The 13,792-nt window shown below is 33.9% G+C and overlaps 1 protein-coding gene across 1 annotated transcript; it reads right to left on the bottom strand.

The window, feature by feature from the left end:
* Positions 1-5,730: 5,730 nt before the first annotated feature.
* On the bottom strand, positions 5,731-13,769 carry LOC123908380 (tRNA wybutosine-synthesizing protein 2/3/4). Its single transcript, XM_045959000.1, has 9 exons — positions 12,917-13,769; positions 11,881-12,286; positions 10,366-11,562; positions 10,093-10,222; positions 9,125-9,360; positions 8,620-8,755; positions 7,372-7,448; positions 6,512-6,618; positions 5,731-6,391 (listed from the first exon to the last, which is right to left on the bottom strand). The coding sequence occupies exons 1-9, from the start codon at positions 13,662-13,664 to the stop codon at positions 6,285-6,287; spliced, it is 3,144 nt and encodes a 1,047-aa protein (XP_045814956.1). The 5' UTR covers positions 13,665-13,769; the 3' UTR covers positions 5,731-6,284.
* Between the last annotated feature and the right edge of the window lie 23 nt (positions 13,770-13,792).

Genomic DNA, 13,792 nt, shown 5'->3' with positions numbered 1-13,792 from the left:
TCTTCTGATTGCATTGCACTTCTCCCTGGCTTCTTCTTTTGATTGCATTGCACTTCTCTCTATTGCACTTCTGATTGTATTGCACTTCTCCCCTATTGCACTTCTTTTGATTGATTGCACTGTTTGATTGCATCTCTCTATATTGGCTGATTCTTCTGTTTGGTCCGGTTTTGTTTGATTTGGTACGATTTGGATTGGTTGACTTTGGACCGGACTAGATTGGATGTTGGATTAATTTGATTTGTTTCTCCCTTCTTTGATGGTTTCTGTATTGACTGCGAATGACTGCTCTCAGTTGATCATGATCTTAATTGGGTTGATTTATTGTCAAGGCTAATTTGTAACAAGCTTAAAGCTTAGTAAGCTTTAGCTTGAGGGGTTATGTTAGAAGTTTATTTTATTTGGTAGTTTATTTTATTTTCGCATTTTGTTTGACAAACTCATAATGCTTCTTGTTGATGCATAATGAGTTTGAGAGTAGGTGTTAGATAATAAAATAATAGGTTATGTTATTGGGCCTTTTAGTTTAGAGTCCATTAAGTTTTATATATATTCTCTAGTAACTCTTTTGTAATGTTAATCTATTGGTATTCTATTGAAACCCTAGCCGTCTTTCTCTTTTCCTACTATTTGTGTATCTTTGATTCTAACAATATTAAAGTGTTCGAATTTGAATCTCAACTCCTAAATATATAGTATGATATTTTTTTTTTTGCTTTCTCACTAATTTAATATGGTTTGGGGGTCGGTTTTTCTGGCATGTGGTTTCAGGCCCCTCCTGATCATGGGAGATCGATTGTGTCTTTCCTACTAAATTAAACGCCAATTACCACTAAACTAACTAACTATTGTGTTAATCTCCCATGAATAAACTGAAATTGTTTCTAATTAAACAGCATTTATAAGTGGTTTAGTTTGTAAATTCACGTCCGAAATGTGAAATTACCTAAGCAACGGGAAATAAGGTTGAAAAGTCAAACGGTTACTTGTTTTGGTGAACATTACATTTTGATGATGAAATTAAATGAAAGATATTGGATGGATTCTAAAAGTAGTAAATGGTTGCAGTTGCGTGGCAAAGGCAGAGAGCAACACGGCTGAAAGACTCAGTCAGCTACTTATTTCAACCGGCTTGCTTGGCAATTGAAGCTGCCCTAGTGAAAGTCATTTTTGTTTTCAGTGCCCACCAAACCGATATTTTGATCATTGACATCTTTGATTTGTTCGAGAAGGAAAAGTTTAATTTGCATGTTGATGGTTGTTCGATCGGTTTCGATTACTAAAAGATAGAATTTTAAAAATCCGCATCCACCTGTATGTAAATGTTCATGGCCAATGTTTTGCAATTGTTAAGCCGAGATATGCACCGACCGAATACTTCAATGTGTTGTCGGTTATATCGATTTAAAGTTGGATCGCGGGTCGTGCTCAGTCCTACTACACGTATAGACGCTAACCCCCCTCGTTACAGTACGTGCGACTCTCACCGCATACGGCTCGCACAAAGGAAGTCGCTCCAGGAGTCCAGAGACCGTTGGAAGCAAGATCGGACGTTATTCTGGTTCGTCTCCAGAGGATCCGCATAGCCCTCGATTTATGTGTGGCAAGTGTCCTAAAAGTATTGAATGCACAATTTTTAACCAAAAAAAAAAAACTCTCAGCTCTGAGATGAAGAAAATGTCTACACCGATGAAAATGTCCAATTCCCTGTTCTACTCTTCCATCAAATCAAACCAAACTATAATATCATTTTTGAACGGTGGAGAAGAATTTCATTAATATTAACTCTTTTATCCAAATGAGATTGGACACCAAACTTTCAACCTTAACTCTTTTATCTAACAAAAAAATTTAACTCGTACTTGATATATTTCAACACTTTTCTATGTGTGGACAGCAGCGGACCTAGGGGTGGGCTGAGGTGGGCCGCGGCCCACCCCCACCCCCAAAAAATAATTTTTTTATATGTAGGGTATTAATTTAAATGTATTATTAATGATTTTAAGTCACCCGGTATATATATGTACAAATATTAATATAAATATTAATTTAGAGTATATTATTGATGACTATAAGTAATTCGGTACACATATTAGTTCAAGTATTAGTGTAAATGTTAGTTCATAATTAATTGAATTTATAATAATAGATAAAATTAGCAGTTGAACTAGCATATATAAATATGAAATGACATAAAAAATATGTTTAATTAATATTAAATTTTTAAAGTCCCATATTTTCACATTTGTTGCAATTTTAGTCCTATCTCAATATTTTTTTATTACTTTTTTGCTGTAAAATTAGCGAATTTTAATGGGAAAAAATTATGAATTTTGGTCTCAAATTTGATATTTCATCTTTAGATTCAATGTTGGAGACAATAAATCACATTTATAGCCAAAAATCACAATTTTTAGAGTAAAAATATAGTTTGTTGGTACCAAAATAGTAACATGTGAAAATAGAAGAGCAAAAAATTCAATTTGAAAATAGATTGGCTATTTTTCGGCCCACCTACGATATTTTTTCTAGTTCCGCCACTGTGTGCGGAACACAACATATGAAATCCTTCATACAAAACCAAAAAGGTTTATCAAACTCTACTTTCCTCTCAATTGATAAAGGGTGTTCTTATCCACTTTAATTGTTTTGCATCATAATATTCTATCGGAAGATTCAGAATTCTGACCCACATTTTAGGGCACCATTCCCTTATGTAGTGATCATAGATCAACAATGATCCATCATTTTTGTGTGAAAAATAAATCAAGAAATTATCCATGATAAACGTTTCTAATAGCCAACAGCTAATTTTGAATTCATATGACGTTGTTTCTCCACAAGCCTTGGAACTCATCACTATCCTCATATTTTTCTAACTTGTTAACCATATCTTCATTCATCACCACAGCTACCTTTGTTCTGTCCCTCATCTTTATACAAGTTCGTGACATGTATCAAACAGTCATCACTTGAGAGTTGAGACAGTAAAAAATAAGTTACAGTACAATTTATATTTTTATATATTTTTAACTTTTTTTATTTGACTAAATATATTTCTAACGGCAGACATAATGTGACACAAGTGATAGATAATTTCACCTTTAACTATTTGGTGTGTTCAATCTCTAGCTAGTGCATATAAAATATATATTTATTAGACGATGTTAATCTCTTAAATATATCTCAATTACCTTATATGAATAGTTTTTCCGCGCAGATACACTTTGATTTGCTTAAAAAAATTAACTTCAATTATTAAACTATTCGATAGACATTTTATTTAAATATGTATCGGTACATTATTAATTAAAAAATTAAATTGAATGCAGGGACGGATCCAGGAATCTATAAAACGGGGGGCCGGAATAACTAAATAATAAATATTAAATAAATAATAATTATAATAGTATTTAAATATACTCAATAAAAAATAAAAAATACATCACATTGTTTATCTAAATTGTACACGACATTGCTCTATATCATAAAATTCATCAACAACTGAATTAAATTTTTTAGCAATTCTTCTCTCGGTGTAAGTAATCACATAATTAGTTTGAAATTCATTTTCTATCTTGTTTCTCAACCTATTTTTCACAATTTTCATAGCAGAAAATAATCTCTCACTTGTAGCAAACAATCAGAACTAACTTAATTGAATTTGGACTTTAGTAGTGTATAATATATATTATCAAAATATTTTAAAGTAAATTGTTATGATTACTATGTTGTGGGTACATGTTTTGCACCAAACGGTAGTTACTAATCTTTAAACACATATCTCAAATATCAATTTATGTGTACATATATATCAAGAACAAGTATATAGAAGAAAAAAAATACGACAAGAGGGGGACCTCAGCCCCTACTTACCCCCTTTATGTCGGTCCTGATTGAATGTTGTGTCATCACTTCACTTGAGACAGCACATGCAAATTGTAATATCCAAATATCCAAATTTAAAGACAGGATTCACAAGAGTCACAGCTCCTATCCATAATTTAATTGTTGAATGCCGTGGCAGCACCGCTGCATTAAACAGAAAATCATAAATTGCATTGCATATCTGAAGTTCAAATCGTAATCTTTATGGAATAGTATACCCCATATTATTTTATGTTTTTAAATAGTTGAATGACTAGAAATTCAACCGAGCAAAAACTAATACTAATAAATGAAGTGTTTGGAATTCGTCAATTCCTGCGTATATACGGTATAATGTAATGTCATTGTAAATTGAACTAATTTCATGGAACTAGTATACTCCATATTATTAAGTAGTTGTCAATATACAGTGACCCCTCAATTTTATTATAAAAATAAAAGTACAGTAAAATTTAAACAAAACATTTATATTACTTTCCCTGTATTTTCTAAGAATTGTGTTTTTCTTCTATTTCTATAAAAAAAAAAATTAAGAAATTCTAAGAACCATACTGCTCCATGGTTAGGAAATTCTAAGAACCAAATTTGGAGACATTGAAAGAAGTACAATTGAATTCAATAATTGAACTTCAACGGGACAAAAGAGCATGTGCACATTTCATTTTCCAAGCGGGGTAATCCTTTTCAATTTAATTTATTGAAAGCTACTACGTACTACTAGTAGTAGATTAATTAATTTTCTTCAATTGCCAGACATTATTTAATTAAGAGACTGCTCATCAATAAAAATATCTAATTAAGAGACTGACTGAAGCAATAAGCGGATTAGAAATCACAACCAAAGTTAACACAAAAAATAGTCAGCTTATAGTAATATATAGTCATCCAAAAATAATTTTATTATTAGCATTCATTAGTGTTTGCTCCCTCCCTGATTCAGAGAATCAGAATCCTCACAAAAACAAGAAAAGGTGAGTGAAGCTGAAGCCTGGTAGGTAGCTTGGTGGCTTATTATGGCCATCTAAGCCGTTGTGTTTGTGTCCACCGACAGCTTAGGGTATGGTATGAGTCATCACTCACAATAAATAATCAGCATATACGCCAAAGTGCACCTGATGAGATAACATTTCAACATATATTATTATATTCTTTGTCACATATCTAAAATTGTGTTATTTTATTTACTTTTTTTAAAACTAAAATAATAATATTCCTTCGTAACACAAATTTAACATCACTAAACGATGAAGTAACAAACACTATTGAAACTCAATTGAGATCTTGGGTTTGAACTTCAACAAAATTATCCAACATAACAATATCACAATATCGATATTGACAGTTAGTAAGAAATTAGGGACTATCATTTTTTTTTTGCCAAGCTATTTCACCTACATATTAATTGAATAAAAAAAAATCCAAAATTATTTTGGTGAAGACAGTAATAAAGGTTGGGGGCACCCTAAGTTGGAAGACCAATTTCATATTTAAATTATTTTACCATTTATATATACCCTTACCAGCTTTCTATTTAGGATTTAGCACCAAATGATACCAATGGTAGGTAATTATTCGAAAAGAAGTAAAAGTTGTCAATCCACTCAACTCACTTGCGGTGAAAAGGAATAAGCCAAAATCGAACTACTGATTCTACGATAAGATGGAATTTCAATTCATGGAAAAAGTGCAATACCACAACGGAAGGCTGAGCAAATAGAACAACCCAAACTAGAAAAAATTTAAAATCCTTCAGCTGCATTTTAGGCTCACTTTCCAACTGTATTCCATAGACCTTAATTGGATGCTAACCATAGCCACGGATTAAACAATCACCACAGTCCCTCTTGAAATATATATTTTGATAAAGACAATTTTAGACATGTAAATTATGAGTTCAGGAAAATTCTCTAAAGCATCAGACAGACAAAGACAGATATCAAAGTAGTATAGTATCTCGACTATGGGCTCACCAGATCTGTAAGCACCATTAAACGAGCTTCATTAATTGTATCCCAAACTATGTCATGCAGCAACTTGACCAGTTTCATGTTGTAAAAGATCCTGGTGCCTCAAGTTTTTGATCCACAATTTTTGGATGAACAAGATTATAAATTCTAAATGGTTATACAACAAAACTGTGTTGTGACGCCCACAATGTCAGTACCAATGCAATAATATGCACCACTTAATGTAGTAAGCACTATCATCCAGTTCGTAACCTCTCCCCATCTGCAATATTTACCTTTCCCACCAAAGGTTGAAAAGGATTTTTAGACTGAGCATGTCAAAGGTTGTCCGGTTAGAATCTTTGAATTGCATATTACTAACATTTCTAATGATATTCACGTCGATCACGTGCTGAAGCCAACTCTTAACCTCAAATGTCAGCCCATTTGTTATCTCTGGATTTGTCTGCATCTTACATCTGCAACAATGTGGCGAATGTGTGGAGCATACCATTTAACCCTTTCAACATGCTCTATAGAAACCTCCCAACAATATCCTGAAGAAATCACAATGGTGTTGACTAATTAATAATTACTTTAGAAATTAGATATTCATATTTGCAGTGGGACATGGTCAAATATGTGTAATTTTAAAAGCGCAAAAGAAAAGACGCTACCTTCAGATTTAGCAATTTCATATATTGACTTTGATACATGATCAGTCCACTGACACTCCTCAGAGTCCTTTGTATTCCCATGAACATGTAATATTCCACCTTCTCTCCTGCAATATTGATTCCAAGAACATGAAATGAGGCAAAATCTTGGCAAAAATATGCTAGTACTAATATCCACACAAAAATTTATAAACTGTCCCATCTGGAATGCATGCTTTGTAAATCAGTTCAGATTTGGAAGATTTCATTACCATCCACAGAAGTAAAACAGTCATAAAGTTGGCATTCTATTAGTGATATACGTAGCTAGGTTTTAAACAGGCGATTTACAGGACGAGATGTGAGTGAACCATAACTTCAGGATCAAAACAATCAAAGTCAGTGGAATATGCACACGTAACTCAGACAAGCTAGTTTAAATTTAAATATACTCTTATAACATAAGACCTCGCACCAAATATGACAGTTTGTCTCCAATTTTATTCTCAAAGCAGCAAATAAGTTTAGAGATGAAACAAAATAAGTTCAAGAACGTAGTTTTGCAGTTATTTCAATGTCAATCATCAGGGATACTCAGCTGTTGAGAACATAAACGAAGAATAGTTTTTCTGGAAAAAAATATGGCAAACAATAACATCATTACCATTCATGAGAAGTTCAACTAAAATTTAATTTAAATGATGCTAAATCCTAAACGCGCCTGTAACTTTAACTTAATATGGATGTAGAAACAAGATGTCGCCAATGCCATCAATCAGAACTTAATCAATTTATAGATTCTCATGATGGCCAAATGCTGACAGCAAACTAACACCAATTAAGTCTGATAAAAAGGCATGAGATATTAGTATCCCAATTACCTTAAAGCCCTCACAGCTGTGACCCAGCTACATTCACTAGATGGAAGGAGACCAAGACAGACTCTATCCGCCACACCCTGTAAATGGAAAGAAAAAAAAAATCAACATACTTGGTGAAGCTATTTTCTACTGGATATATCAATGGGTGCTAAGAATTGATAGACTTGTTTGCCTTAGGTATCATGACCATTTATAGTCAGTTTGCAAAAGAAACTCGATGAAAAAAGTAAACAGATAAATAGTTCACCGGCCCCATGTTTCTTTCCCTTTACCTTTTAACCAAAAAAACCAAGGGGGATAAAATAATTCATTTTCACTAAATCTCCAGTTCCTCCAAACAAGATAAATAATACAGTCCTCAGCCAAATTCCTCTGCACACTTTTTGTCTCACTTCATTCGTACCTTCATTTTCATACTAAAGTTGCAGGAAAAGTATCTATTATGTTGTAAAAACTAAAAAATAAATCCATTATTCATAAATTGGCCAGGTTAAATTTAACACTGATGGGAATGGGATGTCCAAGAGCAACTGAGTCATCACTGACACTGGATCTGATGATAAATGAATCTTTGGCTCCAACAAGAAACAAGAGAGGTATATGTTAGGAGGGGCAGGGAGGTGCAGCAGGGAATCATTATCACTTCTGTTGTAACTAATTTGTTGAAGGAATGATGAGGTGGCAGAGGTGCTGTTTGTTGTGAGGAGAGATAATAAGAACATAGATCTGATAGTATATGAAATAGAAGCTTGTGTCAGTAGTAGTGCTCAGACTGGAATTTGGCTGTTATTCTTAGGAGAGCTTAGGCCTCTCGAAGTGCCAATTACCCTTTACATCTTCTGCATTTCAAATTCCCTTCACTCATATTTTAAACATTCAACATAGAATCACCTTGATTCTCTGGATTACTCAATACAACAGTGTTACTTTATCTCTATTTCTATTGTCTGATACATTTTGTTCCTAGATACTAAGTTGATCCTATCAGTTTACTGCTGCGTAATGGGGATTGTGATGAAGTTTATCTACGCCATACAAGTATGGTCTCGAGATGAACAGTGAAACCAAATCACAAATAGTTTTTTCTCCCAAAGCACTTCAAAATAACAGGGTGATGCCAGCTGGTTTATTAAAAACAATTTTCCTTGCTAAGGACTGGATGGTTGGCAATTAAAAGGAAGCAAACATGTAAGCACAAATCATAGTTTGTAGGTGAATAAATACACAATATACCCGTATACTGTATACCTTGGGAGCTGTATTTCGATTATCTCCTTCAAGTAGGATACACCGGTCAGCCACAGAATTTGATTGTAGATTATGTCGGAGTGCTTCTATAGCATGGGGGTTCCACTCACATGCATATACAAATTTTGCCTGGGCCCTGTTTAAGGTCATGTATAAACAATATGAATAAATAGAGAATAACATCGATAATATATTAAAAACAACCTCAAAGCAAGCAAGCCTGAAAGTTTTGATGTTAGAAAAAAATTCCAATTCTTAATCACAGTTTAGTAATTTCAGGAATGAAGTCCCATCCCTGTCAACAAATGTTGATATTCAGATACAGAATGTATGTTAAAAAATTAAATCACGATAATTTGGCAAAAGTGTCCAAAGAAAATAAGCCACATTTTCCCCCACAGAACACCATAATCTTGTCTCAGAAATATGCAAAATTTTAAGACAGTATAATATAATTAGAGATTAGGTATAATGCACACCCTGCATTTTCAAACTGACAAAATACCTGACAAGAAAAGGTAGCACAAAGTAGCCAATGCCCGCAAACAAATCTACTATAACCTCATCTTTGCAATCCAACTTGGCCATCCGGAGTTTCTCAGAAAGATTACCCCATGAGAACATGCATTTTGTAACATCAAAAGAATAGAGTATTCCATTTTCTTTATGGTTGACCCAACCATCATCTCCAACAAGAATCTCCAATGTACTATCTCTTGTACCAGTTGCAGCAACCGGGCCCTATAATAAACCAGCTTACTCATGTCATAAACTAATGTATTCACCGCAAAGCTATTGCAAGCATAATTAAAACAACATTTTGTTTAATAAACTGAAGCTCCAAGACAATTGTATCAGTAATCAGTAATGAAGTATTACTAGTAAGTACGAGATTTTTTTCTTTCTGAAATCAACGCATTCCGTTCCTAGTTTGCATACTAAAAGAACTGACCATTAAGTCCTCTTCTAATTTAGCCTTCATAGTTTGTCTAACACTGATTACTCTTATCTGGGAAATATATTTTAAAACTAGATTCCGACTTAGATGAATATATATATATATATATATATATATATATATATATATATATATATATATATATATATATATATATATATATATATATATATATATATATATATATAAACACACACACACACACATTAATTAGAGAAATATATCTTTTAGCGTTTTTAATTCATTCATAATTAGTAACTTAAGTATTGCATATATTTATCAAATGTCATCATTAGATATTCTCTTACCTTTCATGTAAATTTTATATATAATGCATCTTCAATAAGAAAAATTTAAAAATATTGTTTCTATTGAGGAAAGAAAGTGAACCAGTATGAAATCTTGGCAGGAAAAGCACAAAAGCAGTTTTATGTTTATTTATCTACATATGATTACTTCTCATCAAAAAAAGGAATGAAAAAATCTCATAAAAAAAAAAATCTACATATGATTACTTGGCGAGCAAGACGGCGAGCCTTAAGGGATTTGGCAACAATTAGCCAGAGCTCTTCTGCAATAGAGTCCCACAAAATATTCTTGAATGAAGTAGCTGGAAGTATAACAATATCATCAATCCGATCCCACCTGGAAAATACTAAAAATTACTTACTACAAAACATACAACTAAAGGGAAGGGATTTCATAAAAGAACATAAATCATCAATGAATGGAAAACAAGCACAAAGTTGAAAAGCATGCACCATAGAAGCAATCTTAATAAAGAATACCTTGTCGGCAGTTCCTCTAGAAGCTCAGCTGGTAGGCCCTTTTTCTCAACCAAAGACGTTATTGCTTCAGTCATTACTTTCAACGGAGACATTGCAGTTTTTTTTGTTTCAACAACCTTATCTTCCAGAAGAATAGCACCATATTCATGGAGCAGAGTCAATGCTTCAGAGCAGGATAACTTATTTAACAAGTATCCATCTTGTGAAAGTGGTTTTGAAAGTGGAATTTCATTTTCCTGATCAATTGCATCTCTGGAATGACGACTCCTTTCATGAAATACAGCAAAAAGCTCTTGACAGACAGGAAAACAGATATGTACTCCACCCTCTTCAGAGTATGCCTTCCTCCCTAAGTCTAACCATCCAAATTTCTTCAGTATATCCTTACCCTGTTTTGCATATTTCTTCTCCAGTTGCAGAACACAATGCAATGGAATCATCTGACTTTGACCATTGATGTGAGGCACATTATCATTAAAACATAAACTTTCAGTTTCAGATATATTCGGTATATGTTCAAGTTGGTGTCCTTGAGAATTTTCAACCTTATTCCCTTTCAACCCTCCATTTTGGCCAATCATATGCTGTCTTTGGTTTTTGAAAGGCATATAATTATCATGTGAATGCATTAAATGGAGCAAGCTAACTTTTGCTGGCTCACTGAACTTGGTTCCAAATGCATAGCACGATGCACCACCCCCAACTATAACAAGATCATCACCGACGATGTTGGCTGTACTTCGCACAAATAAATCTTTACCTACAGATTTAAGGGTAACATGTTTCCATATACAAAGCTTCAAATCAAGTAAAGCCAACTCTTGACAATGCTGTGTTATTGGACAACCACCAAGAACTCCAAGATAATTCTTGTAGACAAAAATTGAGTGCGAGAACCTGGCATGTGGATTCTTTCCAGCTGTTATTTCCTTCTTCCAGTGACCCATCTGAACATCAAAGCTATACAAATCCCCAAGTGCTTTCCCACCGTCATATCCACCAAACATAAAAATCTGAGAATCAGATGCTACCATTGCATGAGAGTGACGTGCATTTGGCCAGTCCCCAGAAACTGGAATTTCTTTCCAGTGTAAATTAATTGTGTCAAGAACATAAAAGGAGGAAAAGATAATATCATTGTCAAGTCCTCCAAATACATAAATGTTTGACCCCATTACAGCTGCAGCATGTCGATGCCTATCCAACATTAAAATATTAAACTTAACTGTGAACATAATATTGCCGAATCAAGCAGAGAAAATAACATTAGCACACCTTATCATGGAATTACAATATACAGTTCAATAAGTTGTACGCATGCGGATTAACATACTTTTAACCTAACTAGTTGAATACATAAAGTGTCTTAGAAATATATATGCACAACAAATTAATACACACACAAACTAACTAACTATAAAAGACTTTTTTTCTCCTACTGTATAATAATTGCTTGATATGTGGCTTTCATTGAACCGGTGCATGCTACAACAAAAGAATGTTGCAAAGTATTACCTGGGAGGAAAGACACTGCCACCACATTGCAGTAGCTTCCAACAATTCTTAGTTGTATCGAGGCTCCATACATCACTCAGAATTTTATCAGGACCGGTCCGACCTCCAATCACAAACATCAAATCCCCAACCAAGGAAGCTGTATGGCCTAACCGCGGAGATGGACAGGCACACCCAAAAGTGCTGATTGTTTCAAGATTGCCAGAATACGGATCAAGCAGCAACAAATCATTTCTTCTAGCATGCCTCCCCAGCCCTCCAAAGCCACCACATACAATGACTTTCTTGTGGTCGGCATTATCCAGAGCACAGGCAGAGTGACCCCAGAGGAAAAGTTTTTCCACCGGTTCACCAACAATTTCAATATGGGCAATTGGCAGATTAAAACCAGGAGAACCCACAAACCCTGCCAACCATTCAAAGATTCAGACTTTTTGATTGATATTAAAAGGAAAGTTGTCCTGCAATCACATGCGTACGGATATATATCAGTACTGGTTTGACTTTAGATGACTTGGGCATATCATTCTGACAGTAACACTGACATATACATTTATAAACATGATCCTATATACTAATATAGTGCATGTATACAATTAGAGCAATGGTATTTGTTACTGACTACTAAGGATTTGTAAGTAGTATTAGATGATTCTTGTGTTTCTTGTCAAACTTCTCTCGTAACAATAAATCTTTTTCATACAATTAAAGGGCATAAGTTTCTTTAAGTGTGAACTGTGATCATAACAACACTAATGCATGATATCACATTCCACAGTTAAGCCTGCTTGGGCGAGCTTCCTGGAATGCTCTCGTGATGCCCCTCTTCCACCATTTTTTTTACTAACTAATTTTTTAATATGATAATTAAGGTTTCAAATTTATTTTTTTTGTTAATTCAATAGCCTATATACTAATGCAATGAATTTTTATTTTTACTTTTTGACAATGGATGAGCCAAAGGGAATAATTTGATCAAATAGTTCAAAATTAAATAAATTATACAGTTGAAAAAATGTTGACTTAACAAAGATACCTGACTGGTTTTCAGGGGCTTTCCCATATGTTAATTGAGATTGATCATCAAGCTGAAGATGATCGCAAGCAAGCTCTACACCATTCGTCGGCGACAAACTGTTACTGTTATCACCCTCAAGCATTGATTCATTAGACTGCAACAATCGAAGAAACCTCTCAGTTCTATTCCTATTCATTTCCATTTTTTCATTTGCAACTTGAACAAGGTAACGAACATACTCAGGCGTAACCATAATCTTATGCGTATCACCCAACGGAACTTCCATGCGTATCGAACAACGAATTGCAATGATAACTCGTTTATTAGCATTGGTAATCCCTGATTCTCTAAAACCAGAAGAAATCGCAAGAGAAACGAGTGAATGAGCAGAAGAAAGATCTTTACATTCGATAGCGATAATTAACGGTTCGAATCTGAAAACAAGTTCGGATTTAGGGGATTGAGTTGACTCGGATGAGAAAAGAAGTGAAACGAGCGAGTCAGGATTTGCAGGATCATGGGAAACGAAAATCCAAGTGCCACCTTTAGCTTTTTTCTTTGTTTGAAGTGACGGAATTGGAGTGATAGGTTGTGAGAGGATTGAAATTCTACCGGAGCAAGAACTTGTGGTGAAGTAATTAGGGTTTTTGTTGAGAGTATTGATTAGAGGGATAATTGGTATATCTAATGAACCTTTTGGTGATTTATCTGATTCTGTTGAGTTCAATGAAGCTAATGTCGCTGATTTTCGTTTTTCGAATTCCATTGTTTGAAAACTCAGCAAAAACCCTCTGAACTAATAGTAGAAAATAGTTGCAGAAAAATTATAGAAGACGAAGACGAGGGTACTTGAATTATCGGATTCGGGTCACCGATTATTTTAAATCCAATGGG

Source organism: Trifolium pratense, linkage group LG2 (genome assembly GCF_020283565.1).
Source record: "Trifolium pratense cultivar HEN17-A07 linkage group LG2, ARS_RC_1.1, whole genome shotgun sequence".
In the NCBI taxonomy this organism is placed as follows: domain Eukaryota; kingdom Viridiplantae; phylum Streptophyta; class Magnoliopsida; order Fabales; family Fabaceae; genus Trifolium; species Trifolium pratense.
This window is presented reverse-complemented; position numbering and strand designations above follow the sequence as displayed.